General features: G+C 47.4%; 2 protein-coding genes across 7 annotated transcripts in view; one reads left to right on the plus strand and one right to left on the minus strand.

The window, feature by feature from the left end:
• The window catches only part of LOC120909855 (zinc finger protein 436-like), an 865,309-nt gene that overhangs the window by 560,847 nt on the left and 286,200 nt on the right, over positions 1 to 18,262 (minus strand). The gene's annotated exons all lie outside the window — the stretch shown is intronic.
• On the plus strand, positions 40 to 6,058 carry LOC120909944 (gastrula zinc finger protein XlCGF49.1-like). The gene is made up of 3 exons (XM_040321766.1): positions 40 to 308; positions 3,096 to 3,204; positions 5,109 to 6,058. Exons 2-3 carry the CDS (start codon positions 3,108 to 3,110, stop codon positions 5,840 to 5,842), a joined length of 831 nt encoding a protein of 276 aa, XP_040177700.1. The 5' UTR covers positions 40 to 308; positions 3,096 to 3,107; the 3' UTR covers positions 5,843 to 6,058.

An 18,262-nucleotide genomic window follows, 5' to 3' on the forward strand; every position in this document is an offset into this window, starting at 1 on the left:
AAACCAGCCGCCCCTCACATCACCGGGTAAGAGGAGACTTTAATTTCTTGTGATGGAGAGTATTGAGGATCCCCCTAGATACACATCCTCTGATATAAAGACATAGAAACAATGTATTCAGTCAGTGTGTGTTTCCTACAGATGTATCCAGTAACAGAAATCCAACAGAGAGATGTCCCCGTCCTCTGTATTCCCAGGACTCCACACAGGAACATCAGGAGATCACTCAGAAGGATAAGGTAGATGAAGCGGAAAATCTAAGTGATAACGTGAATCAAGAAGATCCTGTTGTCTCTGAGGATTGTGAGGTGGGTGCCAAATTAAACCTTGATGGTCAGTGATTAATATACTGTTTAATTAAACAGTTCGATTTATAAAAAAAAATTTGGATGAATGTCACAAGAATTTGCCCAGCTTTGATGAATTCTAGCCATATTTTACGCAAATGTTGATTTTCTATGATTGTCAGCTCCATCTAGTGTCCATAATGTGGTATTTTCTTGATTGAGGTAGCCTGGGGCAGGGGTTTAGGGAGAAACATTGTCTGGGAGACTACAAGATGGTGGTAACCATGGCAAGGAAAATCAGGACTGGTGCAGTCAGGTCAGCAACTGCCAATCAGATCAGGTACAAGAGCATTAACAAAAGTTTTTTTTTTTTTTCCCAAAAAATCTTTTTATTGAGGTTTACAATCGTTACATCAGTAAATCACATCACATTTAGCCGAAGGTAACAGCATTATAAACAGACATGAAACGTGGTTAACATGTAGTATCCTTAGACAAGCATGGAACATATCCTTCAGTCACCTTCGATAACGCGAGGACTAAAGGGGACAGTGGAAAAAAACAGGAACAGTAGAGTGTTGGTGGTCCCCCAGCTGGGAGGATCATCCCCTTGGTCAACCCGTCTGGGACAGGGGGGCTGAAACAAACATAGAGGAGGTTTCGGGGGAACGGGACTAGGTCGTATAAAAACTTGACAGAGAAGACCAGTGTGAACAAACCCTTCCACCGCCCACCCCCAATGGGAACTAAACTGTGGGCGGGCGGGTACATAGAGTATCTACCAAGTATGGGAAGGCCGACTTGGTCCTAGTGTGTAATATGTCCCATCCGCCTGGGCCAAGACCCAAAGCAGCAATCTATCTAATCAGCTATAAAGAGGGGTAGACCTCCAGTTCAGGGCGGTCTCCCAGCTGGGTACGTCGCCTTGGCGATGCCCTCTCTTGGTGAGTCAGCGGAGCCGTTACCTAAGGTAGTAGGGTAAAGAAAGGGAGAAGGGCCTGATGGAGGGGGGGGGGGAAGGGATCCGGGGACAGCTGTCTCAGTTAGTAGTTCGCGTCAGCCGCGTTGTGTCAGTGTGGGGGGTCAGATGGAGTCGTCGGAGAGCCTGGTACGAGAGATTCTCTGTAGTGTGTCCACCAACCCCAGGTGTATCTAAATTTCTCAGCAGCATGCCTAGCTTGGTGGATAATCCTTTCCATCTCTTCAATCCTGTTGACCCTATTCGGCCAGTCAGCAATGGTGGGCGGTAGGGGGTCTTTCCAGCGCATGGGAATGCACTGGGTTGCGGCGTTGATCAAATGGAGAATCAAGGATTTATGGTAAGTCGATTTGGGCAGGGAGGTGTGGTGAAGTAGGTATTGCGCCAGGGGTAAAATCAGGTGTATACGTGTTTATGTGGGCGATGAGGGCATGGACATTCACCCAAAAGGGTTGAATTTTCGGGCAGTCCCACCAAATATGCAGGAGAGTACCCTCGGCCGCCTCGCATCTCCAGCAAGTGGGGGGGGGGACCGTGGGGAGAAATTTATGCAGTTTGCTGGGAGTTCTGTACCATCTCGAGTAGATCTTATACCTATTCTCTTGGGCCGCTACATTTATGGAGCCTTTGTGAGAGTCCAGATCGAGTTCCAGTCATCGTCAGACATGGAGATCTTGAGGTCTGCCTCCCATCTATGTGGCATGAGTGTGGAGTATAAGATGGAAACCAGATGGCGTTGAGGTTCAGTGGAGTTACATAGATTCTCGAGAGGTGTGAGATCCCTGTGCCATAGAGTAGGCGTCGGCGTACTCTGGAAAAAATGTCTAACTTGGAGGAATTTGAAGCGGGGTAAATGAAAACCTGGGAATTTCGAGGCCATTTCCGTCTGGGAATTAACAAAAGGTTGAGGTTCAGATCAGAGTCAATGTCAGCAATAGGGATGAGCCGAAAACCCCCCCAGTTCGGTTCGCAGCAGAACTTTCAAACAGGCAAAATATTTGTGCCAACACCGTTAAAGTCTATGGGACACGATCATGAAAAATCAAAAGCTCACCCTGCCTTTGGCCAATTATGGCTCTCTCAGCAGAGCGCACTGTCATTGGTCAAAGCATGCAGGTCAGGTGCATGCTTTGGCCAATCATCATACAGCAATCTCGCAGTGCATTATGGGGCGTTCGACGGTGGTCGAAATTTCCCACGAACGCCCCATAATATTTGCTGTTTGCCGAACACTTACGTTCAACTCAAACGTCGAGCTTACCCATAATCAGCAATAGATGAGCAGGTCAGGAACACAGGGAGCAGGCATATGTGTAGTCCAGGTGCAGGCTGGTGTCTAATAGTTGAGTCGAAACGCACCTCAGGGACCCTTTCTGAGGGTGGAGAGCAGAGCTGAAACCATCTTACACTAACTGGTTTCGTTTTGGTCACAGTGAGCCGGCATTCCTGTGTGCGATTGGTTGCCATTATTTTGTAGACAGGCAGGATGTCACAGATTGACAAGTAACGCTGGCGACAAGATAGCACTGGCTATGTGCATCTGACTAGTTTAAATACCATATTAGCAAAAGGCCTGAATGCACATTCACACGCACATACGCGCTCATATGCCCAGCTGGTGGCAACCCATTTTGTGAGGCTACAAGGCAGCCTGCACCTGTATATGAACACAGATGCGCCATTCTGTGCATTGGCATGACCTTCAAGACACACAGTCAGAATTCAAGATGGCTGGGCAAATGCTTGTGACATTCGTCTAACTAATTGTTTTTATAAACAGTTGCCTAAGTGTCTAATTTAGCCATTAACATGTTTTTAACCTTATCCAGGCTGAAGACCTCATGATTATTAAAGCTGAGCCTGTAGATGAAAAAGAGATATATGTGAGGGGTCTTGAGCCGTGTAAGGAGGAGGAAATTCCCGTAGAGATCAGCGCAGGTGAGTAATAAACAGTAAATCCAGAAAAGAGTCCCAGATTCTCCTTGTTCAGTCACTACAACAATCTCTTCTTCTCCCCCCTCCTCTGTCAGTAGACAGTAATGGGGAGACAGTATGTGCCCAGTGGGGGAGTCAGGAGACATCAGCCTCTATTATGCCTAGTACACACGACCGGGATTCCCGACGGGAAAAGATCAGTTGAAAATCAAGGGGGGAAAACCGAGAGCGTGCTCTCTACTTTTCCCCCGTACAGATGCTCGGTTTTCCCGTCGGGAAAACTCAGATGAGCGCTTTTTCTCTGGAATCCCGACTGTGTATATTGCTCCATCTGAGTTCCCCCCCCCCCCCCTAGTTTTCTGCTACACACGGCCGGGTTTTCCGACGGGAAAAAGTCAGTCGGGAAACCGCAGGTTCTCTTTTTTTAGCTGGCCGATTTTGTCAGTTTTCCCATCTGGAAAACTGCGAGGGAGCATACACACGGCCAGGATTCCCAGCCACATGTCATTGTGTGTTACCAGCCTCGTGACCAGTCTCGGCCTCTCATACATCCTGAGGAAAAAAACAAAACACATACTGCATACCTCCCAAGATGGGAATGAGGGACACCTATCAGCAAAAGTATGCAGGGATAGGACACACCCCTTGCTACGCCCCCTTAAAGGAGAATTGTACAAAAAATAACAAGATTGGTTAAACCCACAAGTGCTTTTTTTACCACTACTACTCCTTTATATTATCTTTTGGAATTTAGAAATGCAGCAATTTAGATATCAAATGAAAGGTTTAGCACTGGAAACATTATTTGATAGATAATAAGTGCATTTTATATACATCTATATAGATCTGACCAAAAAAAACGATCGTTAGTACGCACAATCATTGGTTAAAAATCCACGCATGCTCAGAATCAAGTCGACGCAGGCTTGGAAGCATTGAACTTCGTTTTTTTTCAGCACGTCGTTGTGTTTTACGTCACCCCGTTCTGACACGATCGTTTTTTTAACCGATGGTGTGTAGGCGCGACGGACCATCAGTCAGCTTCATCGGTTAACCGATGACAACGGTCCTTCAGACCGTTCTCATCGGATGGACTGATCGTGTGTACGAGGCTTTAGAGTCAGGAGAGACCAATCCCTTCTCACATTTCTGCTTACCGTATTTGCCGGCGTATAAGACGACTGGGCGTATAAGACGACCCCCTAATTTTCCAGCCAAAATGTTGGTTTTGGGATATACTCACCGTATAAGACTACCCCCTTCCTACTAGTCATGCCTCGCCTCACGGTGCCACCATTACATTCCAGACTGTGCCACTACATGCCAGACTGTGCCCCATTACATTACCCCTCCATTGTTATGTTCTCCCCGTCCGCGCTCCGCTCCGTGTCCCCCCTCGCTGTGCCCTTACCTTATCCTAAGGTAGACATGCATTAGACATGCAGAATCGCGGCCGTACTGTAGTTTTTTCAAAAGCCGCGCCTCCTACATCTTCTGTTCCGTGATAGGCGGAACAGTCAGCTTCCCAGGAGGCACTGTGTTCAGTGTTCGCCTATCACGGAGGCCCTCTCGTCCGAGGACACTAAACACAGGACGAGAGGGCCTCCGTGATAGGCGGACACTGAACACAGTGCCTCCTGGGAAGCTGAGTGTTCCGCCTATCATGGAACAGAAGACGTAGGAGGCACGGCTTTTGAAAAAACATACGGCCGCGATTCTGCATGTCTTTAGGATAAGGTAAGTTAGGTTACCGGCGTATAAGATGACCCTCGACTTTCAAGAAGATTTTAAGGGGTTAGAAAGTCGTCTTATACGCCCGAAAATACGGTAAATGTGTTTGTTTTTAGAAAAGCTAGATGAAAACCATTAAACCATGGTCCTTTATTGGCAATTCTTATGTTCTCCAGGTGGACGATATGACAGAAATAAACCAAGGAACTGCTCCATCAGTTGTTCAGACGGTGAAATAGAAGATTATGACATTGCAGTAGATTCCCCAGGAATGAGGGCACGATTGACCTCCATGAATCTTGATCCAGTATTGTATAGCGCAGGGCTGTCCTCTGATCCCTCTACTCCTTGGCAGTGTTTCCCTCATCATTCACTTCCTACTCATCGAAGTCCGAAAAAATTTGCCTGTTCAGAGTGTGGAAAATGCTTTACACAGAAAGCTCACGTTGTTAGGCATGAAAAAGTTCACTTGGACGTCAAGCCGTATTCCTGTTCAGTTTGCGGGAGGTGTTACGCTCACAAATCCCACCTCACCAGTCACTTGAGATCCCACACCGATGATAAATGGCACTCCTGTCCTGACTGCGGAATATGTTTTGGACATAAAGTATCTCTGGTCAGACATCAGAGGATCCATACCAACGAGAAGACATTCTCTTGTACGGAGTGTGGAAGATCCTTTACCCAGAAATCCCATCTGGTTGACCATTTTAGGATCCACACGGGAGAAAAGCCATACTTGTGCTTACAGTGTGGGAAGCGGTTCACTGTCAAGAGAGGTCTGGTCAGCCACGAGAAAATCCACAGTGGTCAAAAGCTGTTTTCGTGTTCTGACTGCGGGAAGTATTTCACCCGAAAATCCTACCTTGTCAACCATCGGAGGATTCACCAATGCAAGCTTCTTGTCTGAGGTCTTCTATGAGGGTCGTTCCACCCAAGACTGATCTTCCACAGTGCAGTACAATGTAGGAATGTAGACTGGCGAAGACATAAAGATAATACTCTATATGGGTAAATGTACGTGGACACTTCACCAAATGATCAGGTGTTTCCGGTAAAAGGTATTGTTAAGGCGGGTATTTAGGTATGCAAAGTTACAACGGTCCAGCTTGGATCAATAAGAGAAGCAAATGTCCAAGAAGCTCCTACAAGTATTAGGGCTCATTTACACTTGCTTCAACTTTAACACACATTAACCACTTAAGACCCGGACCTTTAGGCAGCTAAAGGACCCGGCCAGTTTTTGCGATTCGGCACTGCGTCGCTTTAACTGACAATTGCGCGGTCGTGCGACGTGGCTCCCAAACAAAATTGGCGTCCTTATTTCCCCACAAATAGAGCTTTCTTTTGGTGGTATTTGATCACCTCTGCGGTTTTTATTTTTTTGCGCTATAAACAAAAATAGAGCGACAATTTTGAAAAAAAATCTATATTTTTAACTTTTTGCTGTAATAAATATCCCCCAAAAATATATAAAAACACATTTTCTTTCCTCAGTTTAGGCCGATACGCATTCTTCTACCTATTTTTGTTAAAAAAAAGCGTTTATCGATTGGTTTGCACCAAATTTATAGCGTTTACAAAATAGGGGATAGTTTTATTGCATTTTTATAAAAAAAAAACATTTTTTTTTACTACTAATGGCAGCGATCAGCAATTTTTTTCATGACTGCGACATTATGGCGGACACTTCGGACAATTTTGACAAATTTTTGGGACCATTGTCATTTTCACAGCAAAAAATGCATTAAAAATGCATTGTTTACTGTGAAAATGACAATTGCAGTTTGGGAGTTAACCACAAAGGGGGCGCTGAAGGGGTTATGTGTGACCTCATTTGTGTTTCTAACTGTAGGAGGGTGTGGCTGTAGGTGTGACATCATTGATTGTGTTTCCCTATATAAGGGAACACACGATCGATGACGGCGCCACAGTGAAGAACGGGGAAGCTGTGTTTACACACAGCTCTCCCCGTTCTTGAGCTCCGGGGACCGATTGCGGGACTCCAGCGGCGATCGGGTCCCGCGGTCACGGAGCTTCGGACCGGGTCGCGGGCGCGCGCCTGAGACCCACGGCTGGGCACTTAAAGAGGACGTACCTGTACGTGCTTGTGCTCAGCCGTGCCATTCTGCCGACGTATATGTGCAGGAGGCGGTCCTTAAGCAGTTAAAGCACCTACTGCTTCAACATGCTTTTATGATATGCTTGCAATGCTTCTATTATGTTTTTTTGAAGCTTTAATAAAGCTTGGCAAATGATTTTACCCCCAAGCTGTTAATACCCCTGTTCAGCAAACTACCAGCTCATTGGAAAACGAATTCAGCAGATCCCCAGCTTATTGTTAACCTCAGTCAGCAGATCCCCAGTCAGTTGTACCCCCAGCTCTGCAGATCCCCAGGTCAGTAGTAACCCCATAAGAAAATAAATGGCTGCACATCCAAGAATTCCGATTGCCTTTTATTGTTCAAAGTGATAACACCAACACGAGGTCACGTAGACACGTTTCACACATACATCTTGTGCTTAATCATTACATTAGTAAACCCCCAGCTCTCTTGATCCCATACTCAGTAGTAACTCCCACCTCTGCTGATGCTCTGGTTTGCTGATCCTCCTCTCTCCGGTTCCCGCTCACCTCCCGCTACATTGTTCCAATTCTGCGCACCAAGTGTGACATTACTAGTTTCTTCCATTCTGGTCCCCAAGGATGGACTGGCCATTGGGACTACAGGGAGTTTCCCGGTGGGCCGATGGCTCAGTGGGCCGGCTTCATTGACAGCGGGCCGCCACCCCCCTCCGCTCCTCTGTCTCTTCCTTCCCACAGCACTCACCTCCTCTCCCTCCCCGCAGCGCTCACCTGGGGGAACAAAGATGAAGGGGGAGGACCAGAGGAGCAGGGGGGGGGGGACAGAGGAGCATGGGGGAGGGGAAAGACATCTGACTCAACAGCTTTGGCCTGGGAGTTTCTCACTTCTGCCTAATCTTATCCCATAAGGGGGGGGTACTGCCTATAAAAGTACCAGTACCAGCCGTTCTACTCTAATAAAGTAGAACGGCTAGTGGCTAGTGAAGGGGCAGAGGGGGCTTGGGTGGCCGGGGGGAGGGAGTTGTCCGGTCGCCATGGGAGAGACCTGTCAAAGTGGGCCAGTCTGGATGAAGTCCAGGGCCAAATTTTTGTCCCAGTCCAGCCCTGTTGGTCCCCCAGCTCTGCTGATCCTCTGCTGCTCAGTCCTCGCCCTCACTCACCTTCCAGCATTTTCACGTTGCGCACCACATGTGCCGTCTGCTAGTTGCTCCGCTCCAGTCCAGACCCCGCTCACCTTCCTCCTGCTCCACACTAGATGCGACGTCTGTACCAGACACTCCCAGAAAATATACACATGAACCAGAAGTGACTGCTGATGACGTTTTCTGGCACACTTGTTGGTTTACCAGTACATACTGGGTTATCTCATACCTGCAATACCTCCATAACAAAGCGAAAACCAACGCTAAATAAAAAACCCTCAAATGCTGCAGGTGCTGTTAGCGAGCATTATCAGACTTCTATGGAAGCTTTGAAGCACCAAGGGGATACATGGGGTATCATTTTTGCAACAAACACATGTAAACAGTAGGGATGAGCCGAACACCCCCCCCCCCCTTCGGTTCGCACCAGAACCTTCAAACGGACCGAACGTTTGCGCGAAAATTTAGAACCCCATTGACGTCTATGGGACTTGAATGTTCGAAATTCAAAAGTGCTCATTTTAAAGCCTAATATGTTATTGTCGTAAAACGTCTTTGAGAACCCGGGTCTTGCCCCAGGGAACATGTATCAATGGAAAAAAAAGTTTTAAAAACGGTCGTTATTTTCAGGACTCCTGAAAAAACGACCGTTTTTAAACTTTTTTTCCATTGATACATGTTCCCTCGGGCAAGACCCGAGTTCTCAAAGACGTTTTCACAGGCATACTATAGACACCCAGCAGGTACAATATTTAAAGGAATTTTTCATTTTTTTGTTTTAGCATTATTAAAATCACTGCTCCTGCATCAGGAGCAGTGATTTTAATGATGCTTTAAATAAAAAAAAATAAAAAAATTCCTTTAAATATTGTACCTGCTGGGTGTCTATAGTATGCCTGTGAAAACGTCTTTAAATAGCACAATCACCTGCCTGCCAGTAAATTAGGAAGAACTGATCTAGCTAAACTATACAGTGTATAAATATATGTACAACACCTAGGATGTATATATATATCCTCTACACACTGTGGGCCAGATTCATCAAGGGGATGCGACGGCGGATCTCCTGATCCGCCGTCGTATCTCTGAGATCCGACGGTCGGATCAATGCGACTGATTCATAGATCTCGCATAGATCTCCCTTAGATCCGACTGGTGTAAGTGACTTACACCAGTCGGATCTTAGGCTGCAATCTACCGCCGGCCGCTAGGTGTCGTCGCAGTTTTTTACGCGTCGGATATGCAAATGAGGAGAACCGCCGATTCAAGACCGCCCGTCGTTTTTTTTTACGTCGTTTGCGTTCGCCTTTTTCCGGCGTATAGTTATCCCTGCTATATGAGGGGTAGCTAATGTTAAGTATGGCCGTCGTTCCCGTGCCGAAATTCAAATTTTTACGTCATTTGCGTAAGTCGATCAGGAATACGGATGGCCGGAATTTCCGTAGCCGCCGAAAACATTGACATCCTAGCGACGTCATTTGGAGCATGCGCACTGGCAAATTTCGCCGGTGACGCATGCGCAGTTAAATCGGCGCGGGATTCGCGCCTGATTTAAATTGTACACTCCCCCTAGTCGCGGAATTTGAATTCCGCCGGGGGAGTTACGATCCGACGGTGCAATTTTCGAGGTAAGTGCTTGGTGAATCATGCACTAGCCTCGCTAAATTGGACCGGCGGATTCGTAAATCACATAGATTACGCGGATCTAAAGATCCGCTAATCTATCTGAATCTACCCCTGTAACATTAACTGACTAGCCTGCCTGCTCTATCTACCTGCACAAAAATGACACTCTCTCTGTTAACTGCCACAACACACTACACAAGGCCACCCTGCAGGCAGCCTTTTATAGTGTGGGGCGTGTACTAAACCCCCCGATCCATAATTGGCCAAAGCCACCCTGGCTTTGGCCAATTATGGCTCTCCGTTTTTTGCGCGCTGTGATCGGCCAAGCATGCGGGTCATAGTGCATGCTTGGCCAATCATCAGCCAGCGATGCCGCAGTGAATTATGGTCTGTGAAACGTAACTCGAATTTGGCGCCAACGACCCGTTTTGTTCGTATTTCGACGAACGATTGAACATATGATGTTCCAATTTGAACACGAGTTCGACTCGAATACGAAGCTCATCCCTAGTAAACAGGACTGTAAGGAAACCATTTTTTTTTAAATTATGGGCTTTGATTGGCAGTGTGCTTTGAAAAACATGTCCAATGCCACATTTTGAAGCAAGTGTAAACGAGTCGTTACGGTCAGATGTCCACAAATTTTTGACCATATATTGTATTCAGTTGCCAACACTGGGATGCAGTTTAATTTACCTCCAGAAAAAAACATCTGCATGAGTTTGTTCCCCTTGTGGTTGCATGTATTTCCTCTGGGCATTTCTTCATTGTGTGCAAGAACTTTACTAGTTGGCGAATTGCATTATTAAGAAAAAGCTGTTCTTAGGAGACAGATTTAAGGACGTTAGATTGTAAGCTTTTTAGGCAAATACAAAATCCAACGGTCCATTGCTCTCTGTACATTGCTTTCAAATTCATTGGTATTAAACCAATCCATAAAACAGAATCCCAGTTGAATTGCAATAAATGATAAGCCGTTTATATCGAAAATCTGATCTATTTTGAAGTCCAGTATTGTTATCTAGAAACATTTTCGACTTCCTGTAGCTGCGCCGTCGTAAGTCCTTTCAGAATCTGGGCCCTAGTGTATTTAGGCCCCCAACTTTTTAAGCATGGAAAAGGTTAGGGCAAGTGTATGGTTTCATTGCTGCCTGTTCCTGTTAACCCTTTCTATATGTCCTGGTCACCATTGTCCCCAGGGCTGAAAGTGATGGGAGATGCAAACTCTGGCCCGGATTCAGAGAGCAATTGCGCCTGCGTAACCATAGTTACGCAGTGCAATTGCTGACTTGCTCCGGCGTTACGAATGCTACATCGTAACGCCGACTGTAGCCTAAAATCTGCGTGGCATAAGGCTCTTATGCCACGCATATCTTAGGCTGCATTCTAGCGATGACCGCTAGGGGGCGCTCCCATTGTGCTCAGTGTATAGTATGCAAATTGCATACTAACACCGATTCACAATGTTGCGCGAGCCCTGCGTACGCAAGTTACAGAGTTTTCTTCTAATAGTAGGGGCAGCCAATGCTAAAGTATACCCGCCGTTGCCGCGTCGTGAAATTTGAATTTCACGTCGTTTGCGTGAGTGATTCGTGAATGGCGCTGGACGCCATTCACGTTCACTTTGAAGCAAATGACGTCCTTGCGACGTCATTTGCCGCAATGCACGTCGGGAATGTTTCCACGACGGCGCATGCGCTTTACGATCGGCGCGGGAACGCGCCTAATTTAAATGATTCCCGCCCCCTGCGGGATCATTTAAATTGCGCGCGCTTACGCCGGGCAATTTTGCCGGCGCGCCCTCGCAATTTACGGAGCTACTGCTCCGTGAATCGAGGGCAGCGGCGCAAATTTGCGGGGGCGCAGGGCAAAATCGTTGCCCTGTGCCTCCGTAATTTATGCGCAATTCTTACTGAATCTGGGCCTCTGACTTGTTTTAATGCAGAATATCAAAATCTGGATGTTCCTTGTGGATTCTGGGCCTCTATGTAAATGGCCGAAGGGTACAAGATATGCATTATAGGGCCAGAAGGACTCAAACAGCAACAGTCACCGTTGCCAGCAAAGAAAGTGGTGATAGGTGCCAGTCTTCTGCAACATAATTGCAGAGTGTGTGAGCAAAGTCTGTACCTTAGGGCCATAGGTGTGCGCAGCCTATTGCATTAGGGTGTGCACCCCAAAGCTCCAACACATATGCATTTGAAATATTTACCGGCCTCTTAACCACTCTCCATGCTGAAACAATGGGATGCAGGGGGGGGGGGGGGGGGGCAAGGGAGCACATGGGGGACCTGGGCAACAGAAGGAAGAGTAACAGAAAGGAGGGGTGGCATATATTAGTGCCGATCCCCTATATTTCCCTCCTGTAGCAGCTGAATGTTGACAAAAGAGAGGAGGAGGAGAAGCTTACTTTCAGCTGCTGCAGGAGAAAAATACAGATCGATTCCACTCCCTGCCTGGGTTCTGAGGGTTGGCAAGGAAGGATTGCGGTTTACTTGTCACCTGCCCACCACTGACAGGTTGCCAATCCCAGGAAAAGAGTGGGCTGTGTCCGCCCTGCATGAACGGGCATGGACCAGCCATCTGCCTGCTCTGCGGACAGATTCCCAGTGGAGCCTGCCTGGTGTGTAAGGGGCCCTTAACCTTCAGTATGATGGGCCTGAGAACAGTTTAAAAAAAAAAAGGATTTTTGTACTCACCGTAAAATCCATTTCTCTGAGTTCATAGACGGACACAGCCTTCATTGACCTTAGGGTTATGCTTCCTCCTGGTAGGAAGAAGCATAACCCTAAGGTCAATGAAGGCTGTGTCCGTCTATGAACGAAAGAGAAAAATAACCAGCCAATGAAGCAAGAAAGGAGGCCAGCATGCTAGCAATCACATCATTTCTGCTGCTGCACAGGACCTAGCATGGGTGCTCAACCTGTGGCCCTTTAGTTGTTGCGGAACTACAAGTCCCATCATGCCTCTGCCTTTGGGAATCATGCTTATAACTGTCAGTAGCTTGCAATGCATCATGGGACTTGTAGTTCTGCAACAGCTGAATGACAAACAGCTGATTGTCATTCTGACAACTCGGCTAAATGTAATGTTAAAAAAAAAATTTGGGGTGAACCCCGACTTTAAAGCGGGAGTTCACCCAATTCCTTTTTTTTTCTATTTTCCCCTTAGATTCCTGCTCGTTTTGTCTAGGGGAATCGGCTATTTGTTTTAAAATATGATCCGTTCTTACCCGTTTTCGAGATGCATCTTCTCCGTCGCTTCCGGGTATGGGTCTTCGGGTTCCTTCTTGATTGACAGTCTTCTGAGAGGCTTCCGACGGTCGCATCCATCGCGTCACTAGTAGCCGAAAGAAGCCGAACGTCGGTGCGGCTCTATACTGCGCCTGCACACCGACGTTCGGCTTCTTTCGGAAAATCGTGACGCGATGGATGCGACCGTCGGAAGACTGTCAATCAAGAAGGAACGCCCAGTCCCGCAGCCCATACCCGGAAGCGGCGGAGAAGATGCATCTCGTAAACGGGTAAGTACGGATCATATTTTAAAACAAATAGCCGATTCCCCTAGACAAAACGAGCATCAATCTAAGGGGAAAAAGTGTAAGCTATGGGTGAACCTCCGCTTTAAGGCCAAATTCTCCTTTTCCAGAAGATATCTATGGTGGCCTCTATGCCTGGATAAGCTATAAAGAAATTGCGCACCTATAATTTTATCATATCTCTAGGAGATTTGGGCCTCCTTGAAAGCCTGGTAGAGAAGATGCTTAGTAAGCAATTCTGTGTTGTTGCTAGGACATGAAAATGGATGCTTACAGGCTGCATTACATTGCACAGTCTGCGGGGGGGGGGGGGAAGGGAGATAGGATTGTAACCATATAAACCATCAAATGGCCGAAAAAGGTTCAGGAAGAAGGCATTTTCAATATATAGCCAAGTGTACATCCAACATTCATACATACACCCACCCACACGAAAACATTGGAGCGAGACATCCTCCGGGGTATGCCACCTCCCATCCACCCCCCTCCCTCTGCCGCAGAAACTAGGCTTTCCTTTGTCCTTTATTTTTCGTATAAGAGAAAGCCTGGCCCGCCCACGTCATTCATCTAAGCCAGGGATTGCTGGATGCTGCCCTTTGCTTGCCTTAATCTGCTCTTTGAGGCATTATTCCTGCCATAGACACTAACAATCAGGCACTATTCGTTCGCCTTACACCAAAGATAGGACATTGCTTACACCCAACTGTGCCCAGTTCAACCCCACACCCACCCTTCGTCGTCTGGATGACACTAAACTGGCCCTTTGTTTAGAAACCCCCCCCGATGCGGACCGCCTCCTGGAAAATGTACAGTATTTCTCATATCCCAGTCCTTCATTTGGGAGGGTCATCAGTGAAGCCATCGGCTTAACCCGGCAGCTTACCGATTACATCACAGAAGGTTGTGACGTGTGACCCGGGGGGGGGGGGTCGTAGAGAAGCAGCTCTCAGCAGGGTAACACTTGAGCCACCGGGTGGGTGGGTACCTTAAAGCCAGGTACAGATTTTAGTGCCGTGCAACCCAGGAGGTTGGAAAAAATAAATTGCGTCGGCTTCGGTCAGACATCGTACTAACCAGTCGAGGTTAATTCAGCGATCTCCCCCCCCCACTGAGCTGTTTTGTTCTGACAGGGGGATGGGGACGCCCACCAGAACACTCAAGACTCCTGATCAATGCTCTCGGCTGCTGGTTTTCCAGCATGTACATCCCATAGAATCCAGCAAAACGTTGACTATCTGTGTGTATGGGGCTTAAAGTGGAGGTTCACCCGGAAATAAAAAATTTTACCCTTAGATTGAGGCTCATTTTGTCTAGGGGAATCGGCTATTTTTTTTTAAATCGAAGCCGTACTTACCGTTTTAGAGAGCGATCTTCTCCGCCGCTTCCGGGTATGGGCTGCGGGACTGGGCGTTCCTATTTTGATTGACAGTCTTCCGACGGTCGCATACACCGCGTCACGATTTTCCGAAAGTAGCCGAACGTCGGTTCATAGGCGCAGTATAGAGCCGCACCGACGTTCGGCTACTCGTGACGCGATGTATGCAACCGTCGGAAGCCTGTCAATCAAGAAGGAACGCCCAGTCCCGAAGACCCATACCCGGAAGCGGCGGAGAAGATCGCTCTCTAAAACGGTAAGTACTGCTTCGATTTTAAAACTAGCCAATTCCCCTAGACAAAATGAGCCTCAATCTAAGGGTAAATTTTTTTTAATGCAACCAGGTAAGTGGGGGTTGAAGCAGGCATTAAAGCGGAGGTCTGCCGAAATTATATATATTTCTTTTAAAAGTCAGCAGCTACAAAATACTGCAGCTGCTGACTTTAAATATGTGGACACTTGCCTGTCCAGCACGCCCGTGATTTTGGCACCCGAGGCCGACCCATCCCTCGCATGCTAAGTCCGAGACAAGGTAGAGAGAAAATAACCGCTCAGAAGTCTTCAAAGAACCTCCTCACTGGAACCAAACCATGGGTGCCGGTGACTTGTCCTTAAGGTTCCCCCAACGTGAAAGTTCCTTCAAGGACTGCGCAGGCACAAACTTGCCGACGGAAATCTCCGAACCTCGCCCGGTATCCAGGCTCATTCTTTAACATCCCCGTGGATTAGAAGATGTTAAAAAAAGAGCCAGGAGGCCGAGCGAGCCGTCCGAGCGAAGCGATGACGTGAGGCCATCTGGCCACTTTCCTCGAAATCCACGTCGCCCTGAATGCCGGCCGAGGTTCGGAGATTTCCGTCGGCAAGTTTGCGCCTACACAGTCCTTAAAAGGAACTTTCTCCTTACCTGGAACCATATCGGCAAATCACCGGCAATGCAATAGTGATGCAAAAATACGAGGGAAACTTGGACAGCCGCACTCCAAAAATGTTCTTTTAATTAAAAATCGATCACAAACTAAACATGCCACAGCAAAAAAAAAAATGGAACAAAAGCCAACGTTTCGCACTGTAGCTTCAGTGCTTAGTCATAGCTGGTTCCATCCCTCGGATGCTGCCGCCACCATTTCAGGAAGCGATTGCAGCTTCACTTCCTGGTTCCCTACTGCGCGAGTCACGCTGCACAACCAAAACGGTCCCTGCTGTCTTCTGGGACCCGTGCGTCTCGCAGAAGCGAGCCTGGGGGGGCCAAAGTAGCGTAACCCCCACAGGTGTCTATGGCCAGAAATGGGTGCAAATACAGGTATCTGCACACCTTCCGCCCTGAAAGGTGCCAAAAATGACAGGGGGTGGGGGGGTTCCAAAAAGCGGATGTTCCAGTTTTGTATGGCCCTTCGCTTTAAAAATAAAAAAGTGGCACTCAATGAACCACTTGGTCATTTTCTAGCATTACAGAAACCAAAACACTTCACATCCTAATAAGGATGCAGGGTTGCCAATTGGGCATTTCAGACAGGCTTCCAGGGGGCACAAAACAGGCTTCAGGTAAGGCCATAAAATGACATTTTACAATGCCGCAGTTGTTTTTAACCTACTCAGCCCCCCCAGACTGCATAGGCCATTTTCTGGAAAGCTGAACTGTAGTAGAGCCCCCCCCACAGGTAAGCCTATAATACCTGTAGGTACAATAAATCTCCTAAACCTGCACCATAGGAACCGTTTACACCTTTAGCAGCCATTGACAACACCGGCTCATGCACACTGTGCCCTCAATGGACAGCATGTTGTCCACAGAGAACTGCCACGCGTATGCCTGGGAGTGACATCATTAATGCTCGACCAGTCAATCGGCCCGGAGGCTGCAAACTCAAGAAGGATCGGGTGAAGATGGAATCCCGGTCAGACAATGTGCCACTGGTGGATTTTTATTTTTTTTTAAGGGTGGCCAGATCACACCACATGCTGTCCTGTGCATTTGTTCTGCATCAAAAACCACAGGGAAAAGTAGGTTACATGGTCTCCAGTGGCATCGTTCACCCCAGTGCAGTTTCCAGTTAAAAAATAAATACAAAATGCTGCATTTTTCCTGCACGGGAACACAGTAAAAAAACAATGGTGGAAAAACCTGGCAGTGCATCAAACACATGCAGGAATGGATATGGAATGCATTTTGTGGTGTGAACCAGCCCTTATGCAAGTCTATCATGTGCCAGTATGCAGTGCACATGACCCAAGCCAGCAGGGGAATTTTACCTACTTCCACTCTAATAGTAGTAAACCCCTTGGGACCCGTTCACACTGGGCAGCATCAAAGCGGCACTATCATTTTAAGGCATTTGGCTGCTAGCGGGGTGCTTTCAGCCCCGCTAGCAGCTGGAAAAGGGTTAAAACCACCTGCAAAGCACTGCTGCAGCAATTGGCCAGCGGTACGGCCTCTGCACATTCATTTCAATAAGTGGTATACACACTGCTCCAAAAATGCCACTAGCAGGACAGTTAACTTCCTGCGAGCACACTGCTCGTGTGAAAACCCTTTCACACGGGAGTTAATAGAGCGGCTGTTATAGCACCTGCAAAGTGCTTCAGTGTGAAAGGGGTCTTGTTTTCAGAAAAGGAAGCCGCCATCATAGCCCCTGTTTGATCAACTGCCATGATTCTGCATGTGATGAGTTATAACACCTGCCACATTGATGGTTGTGCTCTCAACCTAATGAATTAAACTCCCCAGCAATGCAACTTTTTTTAAACCGATTGGTTCACTTCTGCTCAAGCCTAGTGCAATTTCAGACATTGCATGCAAAACTTGTTTCTCTTTCTTCCCCACACGTTGGCATCAGATTGCACACCTATGTGATCTGATTTCTGAACAAATCCAGTTTGCCCTGCAATCTGGACCATTCTGGGGTGTCGCAGTGTGAACTGCCTGCAGGAAAGTAGTGATGCAGGTGCCAGTACTAGTCTGAAACTAGACTTAACCCCCCCCCAAAAAAACTGGTTCCTTTAAAAGATTACACAGCAGTGCAAACTGCACCTCTAAACTAACAACCCTGAACCTGGCACTTCCTGTATGCCCTCTGCACCGAGCATGAAAGTCAGGGCTGCTCCGCCCTGATAACCATGGTCAAAGTACATCCCTGTACCATGCCTGTCCTCAGCTCTCCCCCCCTCCTTCCACTATCATCTCCCTCTGGCCTTCCCCAGTTTCTATTCTTGTAAAAGATGTTAAATTGTCACCAGCCTCTAATAGAGGATGGCATAGCACACTGTTTTTTTGAAAACCAAGTTCTAAATACCAGATTTCAACCATCTTCAGGCCGGTCACACGTTGCGCAGCCAGGATAAAGCTTCGAGGAAGCGATCTCCAGCTGATGTCAGAGATCACGGCCCCTCCTGCAGAAGCAATCCATTGGAGCTGTAAAGCCACAAGTGATGTGACTGGCCTACACAGCTAAAATTTGGCATTTAGAACGCTAATTTTTGCAAACTACTGACAGTGTTCTATGCCAGCCTCCATTAGAGGGGCTGGCATAGCCTTATATGACTAGGTTAACCCTTTAAGGACTCAA

Source organism: Rana temporaria, chromosome 8 (genome assembly GCF_905171775.1).
Source record: "Rana temporaria chromosome 8, aRanTem1.1, whole genome shotgun sequence".
In the NCBI taxonomy this organism is placed as follows: Eukaryota; Metazoa; Chordata; class Amphibia; order Anura; family Ranidae; genus Rana; species Rana temporaria.

Bases quoted from the DNA above. Each gene is read 5' to 3' on its own strand.
- LOC120909944 (XM_040321766.1), top strand. From the start codon at position 3,108: ATGATTATTAAAGCTGAGCCTGTAGATGAAAAAGAGATATATGTGAGG. The intron at 3,205-5,108 runs GTGAGTAATAAA...TATGTTCTCCAG, and splicing joins TCCCGTAGAGATCAGCGCAG to GTGGACGATATGACAGAAAT.